Source organism: Bufo bufo, chromosome 8 (assembly GCF_905171765.1).
Source record: "Bufo bufo chromosome 8, aBufBuf1.1, whole genome shotgun sequence".
Lineage (NCBI taxonomy): Eukaryota > Metazoa > Chordata > Amphibia > Anura > Bufonidae > Bufo > Bufo bufo.
The window spans coordinates 189,931,473-189,954,567 of NC_053396.1; the positions used below are offsets into that span (position 1 = coordinate 189,931,473).

Below are 23,095 nucleotides of genomic sequence, written 5' to 3' on the forward strand. Positions count from 1 at the left end.
AGCTCTTCAAAAGGACATCCCTGTGTCCGTCCAGGCCCTGCGCCAGATGAAGGACAGGGAGTCTGAAAGCCGGACTGTCCGGCCACCCTAGGGGCAGGCTGCTGTGGAGGTCACAGTCCGCTATGGAGGTCAGTGTTAAGGGGCAGATTGCTGTAGAGGCCACTGTTAAGGGGGCGGGGTGTTGTGAAAATCACTGTTAAGGAGATAGAGTACTGTGGAGGTCACTAATAAAGGGGTGGCTGCTGTGGAGGTCACTGTTAAAGGGGAGGGCGCTGTGGATGTTACTGTCAAGGGGGCAGGCTGCTGTGGAGGTCACTGTTAAAGGGGTGGGGTACTGTGGCAGTCACTGTTGAAGGGGCAGTCGCTGTGGAGGTCTCAGTTAAGGGGGCTGGGATGGTGGAGGTCAGTTAAGGGGACTGTAACCTATGGTCAGTGTTTGGGCAGGTGCTGTAGAGGTCACTGTCAAGGGGATGGGATCCTGTAGAACTTACTGTTGAAGGGGCAGGCTGCTGTAAAGGTCAAAGTTGAGAGGTGGGCTGCTGTGGAGGTCCCATTTTAAGGGATGGGGGGCTGTGGAGGTCACTGTTATGGTGGATGCTGTCGATACCCTTTAACGACACACACAAACATTAAATATACCCGTGCCAAGCCGGGTCCTTCAGCTATTTTTTTTTTAATAAAGACCAATTAAAAAAATTATTTTTAGCCCCAAATGAGTAAAATGCAATCATTAAAAAAAATTAAAAATTCCCCGCAGGTGTATATAGCTTTTAAGGCATTTAGAAAGCCCTTGGACAACCCCTTGAAGGGTACGTCAGGGATCTCAAGTCTCCCGGACGTTCAGGGAGTCTCCCGCTATTAGATAGCGGCTCTCTGACACCCGCATGTGAAACAATATATCCCGGAAAGGTTTACTGATAGCAGAGCAGAGAGATAAGAGAAGTGACAGGAGTTTAGGCTACTTTCACACTAGTGTTCGGGGCTCCGCTTGTGAGCTTCGTTTGAAGGCTCTCACAAGCGGCCCCGAAGGCATCCGTCCTGCCCTAATGCATTCTGAGTGGACGCGGATCCGCTGAGAATGCATCAGTCTGGCAGCGTTCAGCCTCCGCTCAGCAAGTGGACACCCGAACGCTGCTTGCAGCGTTCGGGTGTCCGCCTGGCCGTGCGGAGGCAAGCAGATCCATCCAGACTTACAATGTAAGTCAATGGGGACGGATCCGTTTGAAGATGACACAATATGGCTCAATCTTCAAACAGATCCGTTCAGGCTACTTTCACACTTAGAATTTTTCCTAAGCTATAATGCAGACGGATCCGTTCTGAACGGATCCAAACGTCTGCATTATAGGAGCGGATCCATCCGTGCAGACATCAGACGGACCCGCTTTGAACGGTAGTGTGAAAGTAGCCTTAGATTACAGGTTGAATTAACCCTTTAAGGTCAAATTGGCTTCTCAAGGAGATATATTAGTTAAAGACAACCCTTTCTTCTGTCTCATTCAGTAGCTATAGAACTATTGAGAGAGATGTATTTTTTTTAAATACATTTACACATTTAACCCTCCATTTTAATTATATTATTTACCCCAGTGTTAAATTCACCCCTCTGGATGCTTGTTTTTTTCCTACAGTGGGGTAGATAATTACACACAGGGTTTTAAAGAATAAACTTCCTGACTCAGACCAAGAGCCGACTCTGCGAGTCAACAAGTGAATGGAAGCATCCGCGCATGCGCATTGCGCAACCTAATCTTCGGTTCACTTGATTCTTGTCAGCTCAGCGAATGAACCGAAGATTTGATTCATGAATCGGTTCATTTGAATGAACTGATTCAAATGAACCGATTCATGTGAAAGATCCAAACTTCCCATCTCTAGTTTACTCGCAGTAAACCTTTCCAGCAACCTGTAGCAGTGTCCCCTTGTCGGCGCGTGTGCACAGTGCAAGAAGAAGCTGATGCCAGCAGGCTGAGCCTGTGCGCACTTGCGGGATCTCAAACCGGGAGGAGGGGAGGGAGAGGCGGCACTGGGCACGAACGGCCGGGCACCATGCATCCACAGACCTCCCCTGCTTGGGCACCTTAATTCAAAGATTGACAGGTTAGTAAAACCAGTTTTTCCACAGAATAAAGCCACAAATAGCTTTTATAAGGCCACCTTAGAAATCAAAATGCTGCCCTGGACATGAGCAGATGTTTAGCTCACAGGGCTTCTAGGTGGTGACAGAATCCCTTTAATCATATACATAAATATGATAATTTGGGGCAGGGTAATGAGCCCCGTCCTCCACACCATAGAGCAAAGTGTGCAGATACTGCATATGTATGGAAAATGTAATAAAAAGTTCGTAAAAAAAAAAAAAAAACACCCCCCTGAAATGAGTTTTTGCAGGTTGGGATGTCTGGGTACGTTCACGTGGCAGTTTATGCCGCTAGAATTTTAGCATGGACTGTAAGTGACCGGACCCTGCAGAAACCAGAATCAGAATCCGCGGTGTAAATCTACCCTAAATGTGACCTAAAGCTGCACAACAAAACAATAGTCTCCTAAATGTAGTTTTCTGACAACAGAACAGGGAAAACAAGGAAGTAACATTATTTCTACAATGTACAGCGCAAACAGGAGGATGATGTCACCGAGGCGGAAGCCCACCAACGTCAGTACTCTGCAAAAAAAAATAAAAGACCGGATGTCAGCATCCGCCATCTTTGTAACTGGCAGCCTCTAGGGGGCACATCACTTCCGGTCATGTCAGGCGACTGCTGCCCTTTCACAGAAGATACTTTCAGCCGCTTCCCTTCACAGAGCAATGTGTACGGTCTGTCGGTTCTGCCGTGCACCGGGGGCGCCGGTCACGAGCTGCTGGCCGCCACCCTGAAGGGTAAAGTGACCAGCTTCAAGTACCAGGAGCTGCGGGACAAGCTCCGCGCCGGCGGCCGGGAGCTGCAGTTCACCTATATACCAGGTGCCGGAGGGGGTGTGGCGTGGGCGTGGCTTAGAAGGAAGGCGCTAGAAGGGTGGTTGGGATCTAGTGCATTTGCAGAGGCGTGGCCTTGGTCAGGTGACCTGTAGTGATGGAGGGAGGTTCTTGCTTTATGGGGTCTGACCACAATAAAGAGTGACAGGTGCTGATAGTCCTAGTGACCCAGAGCAACCAAGAAGAGTGGAGGCATCATTCTCTGGAAATATGGGCCCCTTTTTTACCCATGATCCAATAGTTAGGCCAGGAGTCACTTAAAGGGATTGTCCATAATGCCGTAAAAATGGACATAATACATCATTGCTACCCTGCCGCTCCCATTCTTCATCCCCCACAGTCTCTGCTTCCTCTAACTGGGGATGTGTGACCACTGCAGCTAATCACTGGTCGCAGCAGGTCACCCGAGGGGGAACCTAGGGGTTGTAGTTTCAGTTTCAGGTGCACTGAAGCAATAACATTGGCTGCTGTAACGCATATAGCGCACTCTATTATCTTTTTTTATTGTTTTCCAGTGGATGCCGAGATCGTCTCCATTGATTCCTTCAGCAAGTCACCTCCAAAGCGAGGTCTGGTGGTGGGGATAACATTTATTAAGGTGTGTGTCCAGGGCCTTCTATGCCGCCCCCATCCTCAGACATTAGGCCAACACACTGCACTGCAGCCCCAGAACTCCACAGCGCCCTCCATTGTGCAGTGGACGCAGCTAGTTACTGCAGCGCTGCTCCCGTTGAAGTGGATGGGGCTGTGTAGAAGCTGTGTACTTCTGGTGCCGGACTTACACTGAAACAGATGATTGGTGGGGCGTGCTGGGTGTCAGACCCCCGCTGCTCAGATATTGATGGACTGTCCTGAGGATATGACATCAGTATTACAATTCAGGACAATCCCTTTAAATGGGCTTTGATTGGTGGGGGTCTGACTTCCAGCATCTCCAAAGGACATCCCCGTTATTGGTTACACAGCACGGCATGCCATTGAATGAAACTGGGCTGCAATACCGGGTGCTGCCACTACAAAATGTATGGCGCTGTGGCTGGTAAATATTGAGGGGGAGGCGGTGCACGGATGCCGTATCGGGGAAGTGATCTCATGTGAAGGCACACTAGTAAAGGAGATTTCCAGTTGAGGCCATTACTGAGGGCAGCCATGCTTTTACATTGCATCGGCATTACCTAATGATAGCCTGAGATCGGGGCTGAGCTCCATGCGGTGCACTGGTATCACCCAGCTCCTGGTACCCAAGTATAATGAATGGCACACAGTAGATGTGAGACTTTTAATTTGGTGCCCAGGAGAAGTCCACCCTCGAGCTCATCAGAGGCTCAGACTGTTGCTGCCCCCCATGCTTTACACTGCAGCTGTGCCATTCACATTGATTCTTGTGCCGTTCATAAATCCTCACTTCTAAAGTCAGACAGTCCCAAGGAGGGAGCAGCGGGGGCCGAAACCTGAACTGGACGGTTGGATTTTCTCTCCTTGTTTCTCCCTTGTGATACCTTCCATCTGTAACTTGTATATTATTTGCTTCCAGGACTCCGGAGACAAGGCGAGCCCCTTCCTGAATATTTACTGTGACTATGAGCCGGGATCTGAGTATAATCTGGACTCCATTGCCCGTACGCTCCTGCCTCATCCTCCTCGCTGTACCCTGTAGTCTGGTTGTAATATATGGTCATTCGTGCACACGGCCTGCCCAGATCGCCGCGCAGAGGTTCTGCTGGTCCGACCTATGGATCAGATTGGACTCCGTGCGGCGCCATATTTAAATGCACCTCTGACCGCATTTCTCTCCATAAAAATCTACTGTCAAGTTATGTTATCCCTAGTGAAATGGACAGTGGAAAAGAGGACGTCTGCGGCACATTGGTCCCCAAGCTGTGATCTTGGGGGCCCAATGCATTAGGCTTAGTTTCACACTAGCGGTAAATTCTTCCGGCTTAGCCTGTTGGAAGACTTGGTATCCCGCATAGCTGGAAAAGACCGGAGCACCGCCAGGCCCCATTGCATATAATAGGACCCTGCAGGCATCTGGTTTGTTTCCGGCGTTAGAGCCGGTATTCGGCCGGACAAATACTGCTGCAAGCGGCAACATTATAGTCAATGGGTGGGGTCAGGTAGTATCCAGCTATGCTGGATATAATGTCTTCCAGGAGGCTTATCCTCTGCTGCAACAACCTGCTGGAAGAATTTACCGCTAGTGTCAAACTAGCCTAAGGCCGCTTTCAGACGAGTGAGTGTGCGGCAGCTCCCGCCCTGACCTCCCAGCACTGCTGGGGTCGCATAGCATTATATTGATTTATAATGCTATGTAACCCTTACAGTTCTAGAATGTATTGGATAACACTGACATAATGCTGTCGGAGTTATCCAATACATTCCAGACCTCTAAGGGTTACATAGCATCATAAATCAATATTGCTGTGTGCAGTGCTGGGAGGTCAGGACCGGAGCTGCCGCATACTCGCGCTGCGAGTCCGGAACGTGCAACTCGCTCGCCTGAAAGCGGCCTAAGGGGGAGATTTAGCAAAACTGGTGTAAAGGAAAACTGGATTAGCTGCCCACATCAACCACTATGATTGCACCTTTCATTTTCCAAGCCTGTGTTTTAACACATCCCTTATCCTCGATTACCGAGTACTTAAAGGCTATGTACATCTTTGGAGGCAATTTCTTTTATTATTGCATTGTACTCATTTGAGCTAAAAATCTTTTTTTCAATCCAATTTATAAAATTTTTTGAACCCCTGTCTCTGTACAGCATTTAGTTTCTCTAGTAGCCTGCTCTGTATTTTTACTGTGTTCCGTCAGGCAGCTCAGCTGACGGCTCCTTATCTCTGATCTCTGACATTACAAACACTTATTATAGATAATTTCTTATCTTACTGATAAGAATGTGGCTTAAATAAGGGCTGTATTAGACCTGGAGATAGTCGGCCAGATCATCGCTAAGGCCTCTTGCACACGAACGTTGTTTTTTTTTTTTTCAGTTTACGTTCTTTTTTTGCGTTCCGTATACGGAACAATTGATTATAATGGGTCCGCAAAAAAAAACTGAATAATTTTAATAAAGACCGATTGAAAAAATAATTTTTAGCCCAATGTGAGTAAAATGCAATTATAAAAAAAAAATTGCCCCCGAAAGTGTACATAGCCTTTAACCACCTCCGGACCGCTGTACGCACAGACGCGTCCTGGAGGTGGTTGATTCATTCCTCCTGGACGCGCCGGCGCGTCCTCTCGCGAGACGCGAGATTTCCTGTGAACGCGCGCACACAGGCGCGCGCGCTCACAGGAACGGAAGGTAAGAGAGTTGATCTCCAGCCTGCCAGCGGCGATCGTTCGCTGGCAGGCTGGAGATGTGTTTTTTTTAACCCCTAACAGGTATATTAGACGCTGTTTTGATAACAGCGTCTAATATACCTGCTACCTGGTCCTCTGGTGGTCCCCTTTGTTTGGATCGACCACCAGAGGACACAGGTAGCTCAGTAAAGTCCCACCAAGCACCACTACACTACACTACACCCCCCCCCCGTCACTTATTAACCCCTTATTAGCCCCTGATCACCCCTAATCACCCCTGATCACCCCATATAGACTCCCTGATCACCCCCCTGTCATTGATTACCCCCCTGTCATTGATCAACCCCCTGTAAAGCTCCATTCAGATGTCCGCATGATTTTTACGGATCCACTGATAGATGGATCGGATCCGCAAAACACATACGGACGTCTGAATGAAGCCTTACAGGGGCGTGATCAATGACTGTGGTGATCACCCCATATAGACTCCCTGATCACCCCCCTGTCATTGATCACCCCCCTGTCATTGATTACCCCCCTGTAAAGCTCCATTCAGACGTCCGCATGATTTTTACGGATCCACTGATAGATGGATCGGATCCGCAAAACGCATCCGGACGTCTGAATGAAGCCTTACAGGGGCATGATCAATGACTGTGGTTATCACCCCATATAGACTCCCTGATCACCCCCCTGTCATTGATCACCCCCCTGTCATTGATTACCCCCCTGTAAAGCTCCATTCAGACGTCCGCATGATTTTTACGGATCCACTGATAGATGGATCGGATCCGCAAAACGCATCCGGACGTCTGAATGAAGCCTTACAGGGGCATGATCAATGACTGTGGTGATCACCCCATATAGACTCCCTGATCACCCCCCTGTAAAGCTCCATTCAGATGTCCGCATGATTTTTACGGATCCACTGATAGATGGATCGGATCCGCAAAACGCATCCGGACGTCTGAATGAAGCCTTACAGGGGCATGATCAATGACTGTGGTGATCACCCCATATAGACTCCCTGATCACCCCCCTGTAAAGCTCCATTCAGATGTCCGCATGATTTTTACGGATCCACTGATAGATGGATCGGATCCGCAAAACGCATCCGGACGTCTGAATGAAGCCTTACAGGGGCATGATCAATGACTGTGGTGATCACCCCATATAGACTCCTTGATCACCCCCCTGTCATTGATTACCCCCCTGTCATTGATCACCCCCCTGTAAAGCTCCATTCAGACGTCCGCATGATTTTTACGGATCCACTGATAGATGGATCGGATCCGCAAAACGCATCCGGACGTCTGAATGAAGCCTTACACGGGCGTGATAAATGACTGTGGTTATCACCCCATATAGACTCCCTGATCACCCCCCTGTCATTGATCACCACCCCTGTCATTGATCACCACCCCTGTCATTGATCACCACCCCTGTCATTGATCACCCCCCCTGTCATTGATCACCCCCCTGTCATTGATCACCCCCCTGTCATTGATCACCCCCCTGTCATTGATCACCCCTCTGTAAGGCTCCATTCAGACATTTTTTTGGCCCAAGTTAGCGGAATTATTATTTTTTTTTCTTACAAAGTCTCATATTCCACTAACTTGTGACAAAAAATTAAATCTCACATGAACCCACCATACCCCTCACGGAATCCAAATGCGTAAAATTTTTTAGACATTTATATTCCAGACTTCTTCTCACGCTTTAGGGCCCCTAGAATGCCAGGGCAGTATAAATACCCCACATGTGACCCCATTTCGGAAAGAAGACACCCCCAGGTATTCCGTGAGGGGCATATTGAGTCCATGAAAGATTGAAATTTTTGTCCCAAGTTAGCGGAACGGGAGACTTTGTGAGAAAAAAATAAAAAATATCAATTTCCGCTAACTTGTGCCAAAAAAAAATAATTTCTATGAACTCGCCATGCCCCTCATTGAATACCTTGGGGTGTCTTCTTTCCAAAATGGGGTCACATGTGGGGTATTTATACTGCCCTGGCATTCTAGGGGCCCCAAAGCGTGAGAAGAAGTCTGGTATCCAAATGTCTAAAAATGCCCTCCTAAAAGGAATTTGGGCCCCTTTGCGCATCTAGGCTGCAAAAAAGTGTCACACATCTGGTATCGCCGTACTCAGGAGAAGTTGGGGAATGTGTTTTGGGGTGTCATTTTACATATACCCATGCTGGGTGAGATAAATATCTTGGTCAAATGCCAACTTTGTATAAAAAAATGGGAAAAGTTGTCTTTTGCCAAGATATTTCTCTCACCCAGCATGGGTATATGTAAAAAGACACCCCAAAACACATTCCCCAACTTCTCCCGAGTACGGAGATACCAGATGTGTGACACTTTTTTGCAGCCTAGGTGGGCAAAGGGGCCCATATTCCAAAGAGCACCTTTCGGATTTCACTGGTCATTTACCTACTTACCACACATTAGGGCCCCTGGAAAATGCCAGGGCAGTATAACTACCCCACAAGTGACCCCATTTTGGAAAGAAGACACCCCAAGGTATTCCGTGAGGGGCATGGCGAGTTCCTAGAATTTTTTATTTTTTGTCACAAGTTAGTGGAAAATGATGATTTTTTTTTATTTTATTTTTTTCATACAAAGTCTCATATTCCACTAACTTGTGACAAAAAATAAAAACTTCCATGAACTCACTATGCCCATCAGCGAATACCTTGGGGTCTATTCTTTCCAAAATGGGGTCACTTGTGGGGTAGTTATACTGCCCTGGCATTCTAGGGGCCCAAATGTGTGGTAAGGAGTTTGAAATCAAATTCTGTAAAAAATGACGAGTGAAATCCGAAAGGTGCTCTTTGGAATATGGGCCCCTTTGCCCACCTAGGCTGCAAAAAAGTGTCACACATCTGGTATCTCCGTACTCAGGAGAAGGTGGGGAATGTGTTTTGGGGTGTCATTTTACATATACCCATGCTGGGTGAGAGAAATATCTTGGTCAAATGCCAACTTTGTATAAAAAAATGGGAAAAGTTGTCTTTTGCCAAGATATTTCTCTCACCCAGCATGGGTATATGTAAAAAGACACCCCAAAACACATTCCCCAACTTCTCCTGAGTACGGAGATACCACATGTGTGGCACTTTTTTGCAGCCTAGGTGGGCAAAGGGGCCCATATTCCAAAGAGCACCTTTTGGATTTCACTGGTCATTTACCTACTTACCACACATTAGGGCCCCTGGAAAATGCCAGGGCAGTATAACTACCCCACAAGTGACCCCATTTTGGAAAGAAGACACCCCAAGGTATTCCGTGAGGGGCATGGCGAGTTCCTAGAATTTTTTATTTTTTGTCACAAGTTAGTGGAAAATGATGATTTTTTTTATATATTTTTTTTTTTCATACAAAGTCTCATATTCCACTAACTTGTGACAAAAAATAAAAACTTCCATGAACTCACTATGCCCATCAGCGAATACCTTGGGGTCTCTTCTTTCCAAAATGGGGTCACTTGTGGGGTAGTTATACTGCCCTGGCATTCTAGGGGCCCAAATGTGTGGTAAGGAGTTTGAAATCAAATTCTGTAAAAAATGACGAGTGAAATCCGAAAGGTGCTCTTTGGAATATGGGCCCCTTTGCCCACCTAGGCTGCAAAAAAGTGTCACACATCTGGTATCTCCGTATTCAGGAGAAGTTGGGGAATGTGTTTTGGGGTGTCTTTTTACATATACCCATGCTGGGTGAGAGAAATATCTTGGCAAAAGACAACTTTTCCCATTTTTTTATACAAAGTTGGCATTTGACCAAGATATTTATCTCACCCAGCATGGGTATATGTAAAATGACACCCCAAAACACATTCCCCAACTTCTACTGAATACGGAGATACCAGATGTGTGACACTTTTTTGCAGCCTAGGTGGGCAAAGGGGCCCACATTCCAAAGAGCACCTTTCGGATTTCACTCGTCATTTTTTACAGAATTTGATTTCAAACTCCTTACCACACATTTGGGCCCCTAGAATGCCAGGGCAGTATAACTACCCCACAAGTGACCCCATTTTGGAAAGAAGAGACCCCAAGGTATTTCGTGATGGGCATAGTGAGTTCATGGAAGTTTTTATTTTTTGTCACAAGTTAGTGGAATATGAGGCTTTGTAAGAAAAAAAAAAAAAAAAAAAATCATCATTTTCCGCTAACTTGTGACAAAAAATAAAAAGTTCTATGAACTCACTATGCCCATCAGCGAATACCTTAGGGTGTGTACTTTCCGAAATGGGGTCATTTGTGGGGTGTTTGTACTGTCTGGGCATTGTAGAACCTCAGGAAACATGACAGGTGCTCAGAAAGTCAGAGCTGCTTCAAAAAGCGGAAATTCACATTTTTGTACCATAGTTTGTAAACGCTATAACTTTTACCCAAACCATTTTTTTTTTACCCAAACATTTTTTTTTTATCAAAGACATGTAGAACAATAAATTTAGAGCAAAATTTATATATGGATGTCATTTTTTTTGCAAAATTTTACAACTGAAAGTGAAAAATGTCATTTTTTTTGCAAAAAAATCGTTAAATTTCGATTAATAACAAAAAAAGTAAAAATGTCAGCAGCAATGAAATACCACCAAATGAAAGCTCTATTAGTGAGAAGAAAAGGAGGTAAAATTCATTTGGGTGGTAAGTTGCATGACCGAGCAATAAATGGTGAAAGTAGTGTAGGTCAGAAGTGTAAAAAGTGGCCTGGTCTTTCAGGGTGTTTAAGCACTGGGGGCTGAGGTGGTTAAAGGGGTTGTCTCATCTTAGACATTGGTGGTATATCCCTACGATAAGCCACCGTTGTCAGATAGGCGCAGATGACACCTCTTGGACCTGCACCTATCTCCAGAACGCACCCTCAAAAGTGAAGGAGAGCGCACTGTGCAGGTGCAGCGTGTGGACCATCCATTTCTACGGGAGTCGCCAAAATAACTGAACGAGCGGGCTTGGCTGTTTTCGGAAGTCCCATAGAAATTAATGGAGAGCGCATCGAGCGAGGCCAACGCTCTATTTGTTTCTATAGGATTTCCGTAGCTAGCCCAGCCAGCGACCGGCTATTTTCGGCAGTCCCATAGAAATGAATGGAGGACGGCTGTGCATGCACGGCTGCTCTCCCCTCCCGTTGTGGAGAGAGGTACGGGTCCCAGAGGTGGTACCCGCACCCATCTGACATTATATGCCACCAATGTTGCAGATGAGACCACCCCTTTAATGCTGGTGAGACAGGTTTCTGTGCACGTTAGATGATTACATTTTCCAATCCCCTCCTTCAGACTGACAGTATAGAGATGTTCAATGACTCATTATAGTGATCTATCTTCTTTCCCTTTGTTCTTACAGAGAGCTGCTTAAATTTGGAGCTGAAGTTCACCCCTTTCCAGCTGTGTCATGCAGAGTGAGTACACGGCTCTTACAGTAGTGTGTGCCGTCGCCGCGTATACCTATGTACACCCGTCAGCTGTAAAACCACATGCCTAATACAGTGTAGGTCCACCTCATGCCACCAGAACCCCTCCAGGCATTGACTCCACAACACCTGTCAAGATGTCCTGGGATATCGGCACAATGCAGATCCTGGACGTTGTCCGGTGCGGCCGTTATGGGTCAGACTTGTTTTCCCATCACGTTCCACAGATGACAATCAGATTGAAATCTGAGGAATTTGGAGCCAAGTCATCACTTGGAAGTTTGTGTCATGTTCCTCACACCGTTCCTGAACAGTTCTTGCAGTGTGGCCTGGACTCTATCTTGCTGAAGGAAGCCACAGCCATTAGGGAATACCGCTGCCATGAAGCGGGGGTGCTTGGTCTGTACAAGGTGTAGGTAGGTGGTAGGTGTCTCATCCACATTATGTCAGGAACCAAGGTTGGCCAGAGCATCACACTGCTTCCACCGGCTTGTGTTCGTCACATAGTGCCATCTCTTTCCCAGGTAAGTGACACACACCACCGGCCGTCCACATGAAGTAAAAGAAAATGTGATCCTTCAGACAAGGCCACCTTCTTCCATTGCTCCACGGTCCAGTTCTGATGCTCACGTGTCCACTGTAGGCACTTTCGGCAGTGGACAGGGGTCATCATGAGTGGTCTGCAGCTACACCGCCCCATACACAGCAAGTGGTGATGTCCTCTGTGTCCTGACAACTTTCTATCATGGCCATCAGTTAGTTTTTTAGCAATTTGTGCACTTCAGTGGGATCAGACCAGACAGGCTAGTCTTCACTCGCCATGTGCATCCATGCATCACCCTTTCACCAGCTGTCCTTCCTTGGACCACTTTTGGCAGGTACTAACCACTACATACTGGGATCACCCAACAAGATCAGATATAGAAACATAGAATGTGTCGGCAGATAAGAACCATTTGGCCCATCTAGTCTGCTGAATGGTTCTTATCTGCCGACACATTCTTGGAAATGTTCTGATCCAGTCATCTAAATATCACAATTTGGACCGTCAGATCCTTACACTTGACCGTCGGATCCTTACACTTGACCGTCGGATCCTTACACTTGACCGTCGGATCCTTACACTTGACCGTCGGATCCTTACACTTGACCGTCGGATCCTTACACTTGACCGTCGGATCCTTACACTTGACCGTCTTCTTCATCTCCTTCACTTGCTATCTAATACAATATATCACACTCTGTGAAGGGTGCCAGTCACACAAGTGCTATTCGGTTTTAATGTTATGGATGACTGGTGTATAATTTTCATAAAATATGAGTAGATTTGAGAATTTGGAGTAAAAGTTCCACTTATTGCTGAGCTCAAATCTCTCAGTTGCCGGTTCAATGTCTGTGGAGCTGGAAAAGCTATGTCTACAAGAATGCAGCACAGCACAGGGCCTTGGGTTATACAAGCTGCCCACTGAGGACCAGTAGAAGCAGAGTAATGTGTGAACTGGTCCTTTGAGCAGAAAAAATGTTTTGCTGCACTTGGATCCTCATGTTTCCTGCAATTCTGATTGCAGTTGCTAATGCTGCGTGCAGTACCACTTGTAACCACAGCACTCTACTATAGACATCAATGCAACAGCGCCCCCAGCACCTATCTTGTCAAACAACTGATGCCTGAAATTCTGTAACCTTTTTTTGTTCAGCATTTAACTATAATCACTATAAAAAAAAGTATTATATCAGTGATATCTCGTTCCCGATAACTGGCCCATGTAACGCACATTCCCCATAATTGTCCTGTGAAAATGCGCCTCCGCTCAGCCGACAAATGAGCAGTCGGTTGTTTGCATCTTTTATTCGGCACCAGGAATCCTTATTTGTCAGCGACACATCGCCCTGAGGAAACGGTGTGTGCTGCAGACAATATGCAAAGCGAATGGGGGATGAGCGATCTTGATATCGATCGTTCGTCCCCCAGGGCCATGTGAAAGGCCATTTAAATGGGCGACGACCGAGCCTATCCTCAATCAGTGCTCGTTTACTACCCGCCATCGACCCTTGTGGTCAGTGTGACGGGACCCTGCCCTTCTATCAGTGACTCTGATTTTGTGAGACTGTCCATTAATCATGGTGTGTCCTCCGCAGGGTGCAGGATGGAGACCAGCAGGAGACGGTGTTCCTATTGGGAGGCAACGATCAGTACATTCACCTGTACAAAGAGGTTGGAGAACTATTGACACCAGAAAATAGAGAGGGTAGGTTCAGACGGACCGTATCCACCGCGTATCCTGCCATGCTGCGGTTTCTGCCGTGGGTTTTCACGGGCGCCCGCCCTAGGTTTAGCTCCCAGTGCAGCTTTACAAGGGCTCCACACAGTAACCAAGAACGGATCTGTATATTGAAAACCTAGTGGTAAAAACCCTCAGCCGCATGAACCGCATTGAAAACAATGGGAGGCGGTTTCCGGGCAGATTCGACCGTTTTTCGGCACTGAATCAGCTCTGAAACCAGCGCCCAAAATGTTCCGTCTGAACATACCCTAACAGTGGATTTTTCAGATGATAAATGAATACATCTAGTTTGCAGAAGAGTAAAAACGTGTACTAATTACACAGCATAAGTAATAAATTATTTTTGTGGGGTAGCCCCTTTTAAAGAGTAACTGTCCCCTCTCCTGACTACTTGCATTCCCCATGTAATAAAAGATTTGGAGCAAATATTCTTATAACGGTATGCCATTCCTCTATTATTACTACTAGGTGTTTATAAACAAAGGTACAACTGGGCATTACCAACTGGGGTGTGTCCCTTCACAGTCTGACACTGGCAGCACTGATTAGATAGTGTCAGACTGTGAAGGGACACACCCCAGTTGGTAATGCCCAGTTGTACCTTTGTTGGTAAACTTCTAGAAGGAATAATAGAGGAATGACACAGCACAGAGTCCTAAGAATAAATGCTCCAGAATTGTAATTTAATGTAGAATATAATTACTTACTACAACAGACATGTCAGCAGAGGTGGCAGCTTCTCCGGCAGCGTAGATAGCGGGTTACAGGGGTGGCAGCTGCAGCTGGCCTCGCCCTGTTAAAAAGAAGCAAAGATCTTTTTTATTTCCCAGTAAAATGAGAATCTGAGGAATTTTCTTTTGTGAGGGCAGTCTGACCATAGGAAGAAACAAGGATCGGGCATACTGGAATTCAGCATGTCTGATCCGATGTTCCACCCAGAGATAAGCAGCGCCATAGTTGTCTGCGGTACATTCAGTTTCTCATGTTTGTGGGGGTCGGTGAGGAGGGGTATTATGTCCAGTGTCTGCTAATGATGAATGTCTTTGCTGACAGAATGAAGGACTGCACCAGTTTGAAGAACAACCAGTGGAAAATCTTTTCCCAGAGCTGAGAGATCTCCCCAGCAAGTAAGATACTGATTACCGAGAGCGCTCAAATAACGCTCTCCATAGGCCATCAATATTAAAATCCTGGAAGACCGAATATACTGCACGAGCAGGGACCACTGGTGGGGTGATTTCACTTTATTATAGCGCGCTCAGGGAGGAGATTGATAAATCCAATCCATTACAGCTGTATGACAAATGGAAAAAGGATATTGAGGGCTTGACGGAGGAGAATTGGGAGAAGACACTCAAGGATTTACCAACATTGTCACTGAGCGAATCTTCTAGGATTTCTCAATTGTATCTTCTACATAGGGTTTATAGAACACCTACATTACTGTTAAAAATGGGCTATAGGAATGATGATAAGTGTCCACGTTGTAATGTATCGGGTGCAAACTTGATCCATTTAATGTGGAACTGCCCACGGTTAAGGAGGTATTGGGTGGAGGTAATGGAATTCATCAATAGAGTCTTTCAGGTGGATTTGGAGGTTAACCCGTTAATTTGTTTAATGGGCCTTGTGGAAGTGCCTAGGGCTATGGGAAAAAGGAGAATGGCTATTAAGAGAGTACTATACCAGGCAAGAAAGTGTATAGCATTTCACTGGATAGATGAGATGGCGCCCACCAGCCAAGAAGTAGTGAATAGGGTACATGCATTGATTAAATTGGAGGAATATGTCTACTTGAAAAGGGATTCAAAAAAAAAATTTGAAGCAGTTTGGTCTCCATGGATCTCATATTATGAGCTGTCTTAGAGATGACTGTATACTTTGAATGGAATGAAAGGTTTAAAGGATAATTGATATGGGTGAATGGTAGACTGTTGGATGATGATTGATATTCAAATGCTTACGTCATAGAGTTATGTGTGGATAATAAGAATCTATGAAGTTATACGGTCCGCCCCAGAAGATGAAAAGGTGATGCCTTAAAAAAGAATACCATGAACTTGCATTTATGGACCATACCTTGAACTCTTCTTTCAAGTGACTGTGCTTTGGGAAAGGGGGATGGGATGGAGGGTGGGGGGGAGGAGGGGGGAGGGGTTATAGTTGTGTATTTGTTTAATGCACTTTCTTGTAAAACCAAAATAAAAATTACTTGATTAAAAAAAAAAAATCCTGGAAGACCCTTTTAAAGGGGTATTCCGACTATGACAAGTGATCCCCTATTCACAGGACAGATCAGTGCGGGACCCCCGTCAATCACGTGAACAAGGACCCTGTACACGTTGGCGCCCCCCAAAATGAATGGAGCAGCCGGTTGGGCATTAATCTCCTATTTCGGGAGTGGCCGTGCTTGATCCGCCGCTCTGTTCATTGCAGGGGGACCAAAGGGTAAGGGGTTACACATGCTCATGAGGATTACAGTGGTCGGACCCCCACTGATCTTATCCTGTGTATAGGGGATCACTTGTCAGACTGGAATACCCCTTTAATTAAATGTTCATCCCCTACAGCAGCGCTGGTGAAGCGGTAGGTACACGACAACCATTAAAATCAAGGGGTATATGTGGGTTGCAAAGACGAAAGCGCCAGCATGAGACTCGCCCTCTACTCTGGGTAATAGGGCGAGTTCTGATTATGGGGTGACCTTCTGTTACCCCCAGCAGCCGGCTATATGTCTAGAACTAATGGTCCTCTTTATACATTTTCAGTGTTACCTGGCTGAGTGTTCACAACATCCCTGACACCCAGAGGCGGATCACAGCGTACGGGTGTCAGAGCGGGTACTTCTGTGTGTCACATGTAGACCAAGGAAAGCGAGGTAATGGAGACCGCTGTAAAGGGCTGTTAGAAATAGCGAGATGAGAAGGCTCTGCACACAGGTGATGATGTGGTTCTAGCATCGGGTCCGTCAGCAGAGGGGAGAGAGGGCTGCCTAAATAAAGCTATAAATTACAAATGTAATCATTTCATTAACCTGCCACTAGGTGGCGCTGTTGTATGGAAGTTGTAATTCTAGCAGCAGTAATACAAATGAACACGTTGGGGACGCATGATGAGAGTGCTTGTCCTGAACGGCAGGCAATTGCTGCATCATTACGAGCCCCCTGTGCCATCATGCCCACGCAGTCAGGAGTAGGACGACAGCTGGAATACACAGTCACATCTCTGCTCTGATGGCGCAGATTAGCAAAAACTCAGATCTCTGTTTAAGGCCTCATGCACACGACCGTTATTATGTTCCGTTCCGCAAAATGGGGTTCTGTTGTTCCGTGATCCGTTTCCGTTTTTGTTTCCGTGTGTCTTCCTTTATTTTTGGAGGATCACCCATGCAAATGATAGGAAAAAAACGGACGCGCGGACGTGGATGACAATCTTGTGTGCCTCCGCATTTTTTCACGGTCCCATTGACTTGAATGGGTCCGCGAACCGTTTTCCGTGAAAAAAATAAGGCAAGTTATATTTTTTTGACGGACTGGAACCACAGATCACGGACGCGGATGACAAACGGTGCATTAGCCGAGTTTTCAACGGACCCATTGAAAGTCAATGGGTCCGCAGAAAATCACGGAACAACGGACACGGAATAAAACAACGGTCGTGTGCATGAGGCCTGAATCTTTAAATGCAAGGATCAATGTTGAGGGGGAGACCCCTCTCGTTTTTATTGCGTCCACTGACCCAGGGGCTTTCTGCCCATATTTCTGGTTCACAGGTTTATGTATTGGCATAGAGGTATGTGCCTGTATATTATAGTTGAAAAATAAAAAACAAGGGTAAAATCCTCCTATGGGATTAAAAAAAAAAATTCATAAAAAAAAACAGTAAATGAACTTTAAGTTTAAAGGGGTTCTCCAGGATACAGATACTGATCGGATCAACACGTGGTCCAACACGTGGCACCCCTACCGGTTAGGCTACTTTCACACTGGCGTTTTGGCGTTCCGTTTGTGAGATCCGTTCAGGGCTCTCAGAAGCGGTCCAAAACCGATCAGTTTTGCCCTAATGCATTCTGAATGGAAAAGGATACACTCAGAATGCATTAGTTTGCCTCCGTTCAGTCACCATTCTGCTCTGGAGGTGGACACCAAAACACTGCTTGCAGCGTTTTGCGGTCTGCCTGACGAAGCTGAGCAAGACGGATCCGTCCTGGCACACAATGTAAGTCAATGGGGACGGATCTGTTTTCTCTGACATAATCTGACAGAATAGAAAACTGATCCGTCCTCCATTGACTTTTAATGGTGTTCAAGACGGATCCGTCATGGCTATAGAAGCCATAATACAACCGGATCCGTTCATGACTGATACATGCGGTTGTACAGTCCTGATCAAAAGTTTAAGACCACTTGAAAAATGGCAAAAAAATCATATTTTACATTGTTGGATCTTAACAAGGTTCCAATTAGAGCTTCAACATGCAACAAGAAGAAATGGGAGTGAGACAAAACATTTTTTGAGCATTCAATTAATTGAAAATAACGATTAAACTGAAACAGGCTGTATTTTCAGCTGATCCAAATTTTAGGACCGCATGCCTTTAAAAGGCCAAATCTGTGCAAAGATGTGGATTCATTGTCATTTTCTGTCAGGTAGTCACACGTTGTGATGGCAAAGGCAAAAAAACTCTCCCTTTTTTGAACGTGGTCGGGTTGTTGAACTGCATAAGCAGGGTCTCTCACAGCGCGCCAATCGCTGCTGAGGTGGGATGCAGTAAGACAGTCATTTGGAATTTCTTAAGTGATCCTGAGGGTTATGGAACAAAAAAGTCAAGTGGAAGACCCAAAAAAATGTCATCAGCACTGAGCCGGAGGATCCAATTGGCTGTCCGTCAAGACACTGGACGATCCTCAACCCAAATTAAGGCCCTTACTGGTGCTGACTGCAGCCCCATAACCATCAGACGGCATCTGAGACTGAAGGGCTTCAAAAACAAAAAACGTCTTCAAAGACCTCGACTCCTTGAACGCCACAGAACTGCTCGTTTGGACTTTGCAAGAGAGCACCAAACATGGGACATTCAAAGGTGGAAGAAAGTTTTATTCTCTGATGAGAAAAAATTTAACCTTGATGGTCCTGATGGTTTCCAACGTTACTGGCATGACAAGCAGATCCCACCTGAGATGTTTTCTACGCGCCACAGTGGAGGGGGCGCCATAATGGTCTGGGGTGCTTTTTCCTTCAGTGGAACAATAGAGCTTCAGGAAGTGCAGGGGCGTCAAACGGCTGCTGGCTATGTCCAGATGTTGCAGAGAGCATTCCTCATGACTGAGGGCCCTCGTCTGTGTGGTAACGACTGGGTTTTTCAACAGGACAACGCTACAGTACACAATGCCCGCAGGACAAGGGACTTCTTCCAGGAGAATAACATCACTCTTTTGGCCCATCCTGCGTGTTCCCCTGATCTAAATCCAATTGAGAACCTTTAGGGATGGATGGCAAGGGAAGTTTACAAAAATGGACAACAGTTCCAGACAGTAGATGGCCTTCGTGCGGCCGTCTTCACCACTTGGAGAAATGTTCCCACTCACCTCATGGAAACGCTTGCATCCAGCATGCCGAAACAATAACGGCGGAGCTACTCATTACTGAGTTCATGTTTGGCAGTTAGATTTCTGTTTTGGGGGGGTTTAGTTTTTTTTGGAGGTGTGGTCCTAAACTTTTGATCAGCTGAAAAACAGCCTGTTTCAGTTTATTCGTTATTTTCAATTAATCGAATGCTCAAAAAATGTTTTGTCTCACTCCCTTTTCTTCTTGTTGCATGTTGAAGCTCTACTTGGAACCTTGTGAAGATCCAGCCATGCTAAAAAATATGATTTTTTGCCATTTTTCAAGTGGTCTTAAACTTTTGATCAGGACTGTATTATTGTAACGGAAGCGTTTTTGCAGATCCATGACGGATCCACAAAAAACGCTAGTGTGAAAGTAGCCTTAGCTGTTTTTGGCTGCCACGGCACCTGAAACTAGCAGTGTACAGAGCTGGAAGCAGGTGGCGCCATATGCTGTGTCGTGGCCATGCGGGGTACTGCAACTCAGCTTCTGTTCAAATGAATGGGAGCTGAGTCATACGTCGATACCGGAAACTACACAGTGTACAGAGACTTCTGCTCTGCAGCTGATCAGCGGGGGTCCAGGTGTCGGACCCCCACTGATCTGATATTGATGTCCTATCCTGAAGATAAGTCATCAACATCTTTAAAGGGGTATCCCATTTATAACAAGTTACCCTCTATCCACAGGAGGCTAATTCATAGGAAATAACGCTGAGGCCCCAATTGATCACAAAAACGGGGGCTCTCTACCCTGTGGAGCCGCCTGAAATGGATGCAGTGGCTGGTCATAAAAATGCGCTGCCGCTTGATTAATTTCTATGGGAGCGCTGGAGATAGGCAAGTACAGCGCTCCGCTATCTCCGGTGCTTCCTTAAAAATGAATTCAGCGGTTGCGTGCATTTCCGACCAGCCGCTACGTGAATTTTAAGGGGACTCCATGGGGTACGGGGCCCCCTTCTCGTGATCGATGGGGTTCCCAGCGATAGAACCCTCACGGATCTGACAGTTGTGCCCTATCCTGTGTATAGGGGAGAATTTGTTATAACCAGAATACCCCTTTAAGCCCCAAAACATTGAATGATATACCTATTTTTGGTATCATCATGACCGTAACAGCATGAACAATAAATGATGATACTTTACGCTGTAAAAAAAAAACTAAAAATGGATGCATTTCTGCCAAAATAATAATTTATATAATCATAATATGGATATGCATATGAACCAGCTAATGGCACCTACATAAAATACAATTTGCCCCACAAAAAAAACAAATCCTCATACAACTAGAAAAGTTTTGACTGCCCAAATGACTAATAAGAAAAAATGTTCTGGTCCACAAAGGGCTTCAAGGGATTTTGCAGGTTTTATACATAAATGGGCTTCTTTATTCAAATACTCCGTAGTGCTGGCCTTTGGCAGCGTCATGCACCGGTGCTGGCATCGTACACATACACTGGTAGAACTATGCCTCTATGTGGTCAGATGAAGTCACTTTGGACGTCTTGCCACCCATGGGCCATTTGTATAGATGCAGTTGTAGGGTTTCATCAGAGAGACGTGGGGGGCGGAACAAGGCTCATATATATCACTGGTAAAATGGTAAAGGAAGTAATATTTCTATGCTGGCACTTGTATGTAGATGTTACATGACCTCCCAGCACATACTGGGACTTCTCACACGAATAACGCCTTTGTCTTATGTTTCTGGACAGAGATTCTCCAGAGCTGGTCTCTGCAGCAGGATGGTCCCCTTTCCAAGGTGCACATATTTAGTATGCCCAATGCAGGAGCAGAAGAAGCGTGCAGATGGGATGGTGAGTCTATTGGCAAATGTTATGAGTCAAGGGTGAATTTTCAATGTATATTTGGTAATTGGGGTCTCTTTGTATTCCAGGCATTGAGGAAGGCCATACCTTTCAGGAGCAGTACAATGTCCTGGTGACTAGCACCATAGAGCTGTCTGCAGTATATTGGTGAGTTCCATTCTCCGCCTCTATTTTACCTTAGTCCCCTCATTTCCCCCATTAAGGCTCCAGATGTGGAAAACTCTTTTTCATACCCTGACAGCCTTGGGCAACTGACGGTACCCCATTCCCGACCATATTCTCTATTCAAGGCCCAGGCTTCTACTTAGACTATGCTGGCGCTTTCTCCTTGGTTCCTCCTAATCCTCTCCAAGCACGCGCTTCTCTGTAGGAGTCTTCTCCTGCTTCCTTCAACTGCAATTCCTGAAAGCCTCTTCCGGCAATCGTCAGCTCCTGGGTCCAGCACCTCTTCTGAAGAGTCTTCATCTCTCCTGCAGCTGCCGGGCACACAGCATCTGGGGGTCTGGTAGGGTAGCCTCTGGTTGATTATTATTTTTTGCCCCTTTAGGCTACTTCCTTGGTGTAACGAACCACCGGGTGTGTACCCACTGTGCCACTGACTGGCAATACTCTGGAGGGGCGTAACTAAGCAACACCAGGTCTTCACTAGCGCCTCTGGTGGTAAGGATAGACTTGAGCCACGGTAGTTGACAGAGCGTAAACCAAGTCAGTGGCAGCTGGTCCAGCAGATCAGAAGATACCAACAAAGGTACCAGCAGAGACAGACAGCAATACTGATACAGATGCAGGTACTACAGACAGGCAAGGCGAAACAAAGGCAGAAGCAGTTACCTGCGCCGCAAGCGATAGAAGCTAAGCTGCCCCAGGCAGAGCTGCACATAGATGGCGATTTCCCCCTCCGGGGAAGCCAGGGACCCCCTTCTGGAGGCAGACGTAAAACAAGAACAGAAGCGGACATGAACAGAATAACAGAAGCAGTAAGGACTGCCAGACAGACAATAACAGGACATGGATCAGACGCAGATAAGCTCTGCTAGGCTCAGACGCAGATAAGCTCTGCTAGGCTCTACAGGAATACAGACATGACAACGGACGCAGAAGCACTGCTAGGCAAGCAAGGAACAGAACAGGAACAAATAACAAAATGCACCAGAACAGAGCAGATACAGACGAACAGAACATGGCATAAACAAGATACAGAATACAACAATGAAAACCTAGACGGAACCATATAAACGGACAGATGTAAAGACCCCTTGGGTCAGCAGCAAGGAGCAACACCAAGAACGGAACAGGATAAACTTACAGACAGAACAACTAAACCAGAACTGACCCCAGGAACAGGATACACAGGGAGAAATAGGTGATGAACGAGTGCACCTGCAAAACCACACCCAGGCACCGCAGACAGGGGAGTTAAGCCCATCAGCACCAGAGCTCAGAACAGGACCGGGCGTTGCCCATGGCAACCGGAACACTGAACAGATCTACAGACACGGTCAAAAGGGATACACACGTACACGGGCAGGTTCACACCAGGTACCGCAGCCAAAAGCAACCAGCCTGCACGGAAACACCCGCAGCCAGTACGCAAAAGGCATGCAGCCAGCCTGCATGGCAACACACAGCACGGTGAACCGCACCATGACACTTGGCCTACATGTCATCT

General features: G+C 46.4%; 1 protein-coding gene across 1 annotated transcript in view; it reads left to right on the forward strand.

The window, feature by feature from the left end:
- Positions 1 to 2,723: 2,723 nt before the first annotated feature.
- The window catches only part of KPTN (kaptin, actin binding protein), a 31,874-nt gene continuing 11,502 nt past the window's right edge, over positions 2,724 to 23,095 (forward strand). The window contains exons 1-9 of the mRNA XM_040405133.1: positions 2,724 to 2,965; positions 3,493 to 3,575; positions 4,512 to 4,596; positions 11,637 to 11,691; positions 13,843 to 13,918; positions 15,042 to 15,115; positions 16,757 to 16,866; positions 21,313 to 21,414; positions 21,495 to 21,573. Coding sequence (XP_040261067.1) covers positions 2,749 to 2,965; positions 3,493 to 3,575; positions 4,512 to 4,596; positions 11,637 to 11,691; positions 13,843 to 13,918; positions 15,042 to 15,115; positions 16,757 to 16,866; positions 21,313 to 21,414; positions 21,495 to 21,573 — 881 coding nt within the window. The 5' untranslated portion in view covers positions 2,724 to 2,748. The remainder of the gene's footprint in view (positions 2,966 to 3,492; positions 3,576 to 4,511; positions 4,597 to 11,636; positions 11,692 to 13,842; positions 13,919 to 15,041; positions 15,116 to 16,756; positions 16,867 to 21,312; positions 21,415 to 21,494; positions 21,574 to 23,095) is intronic.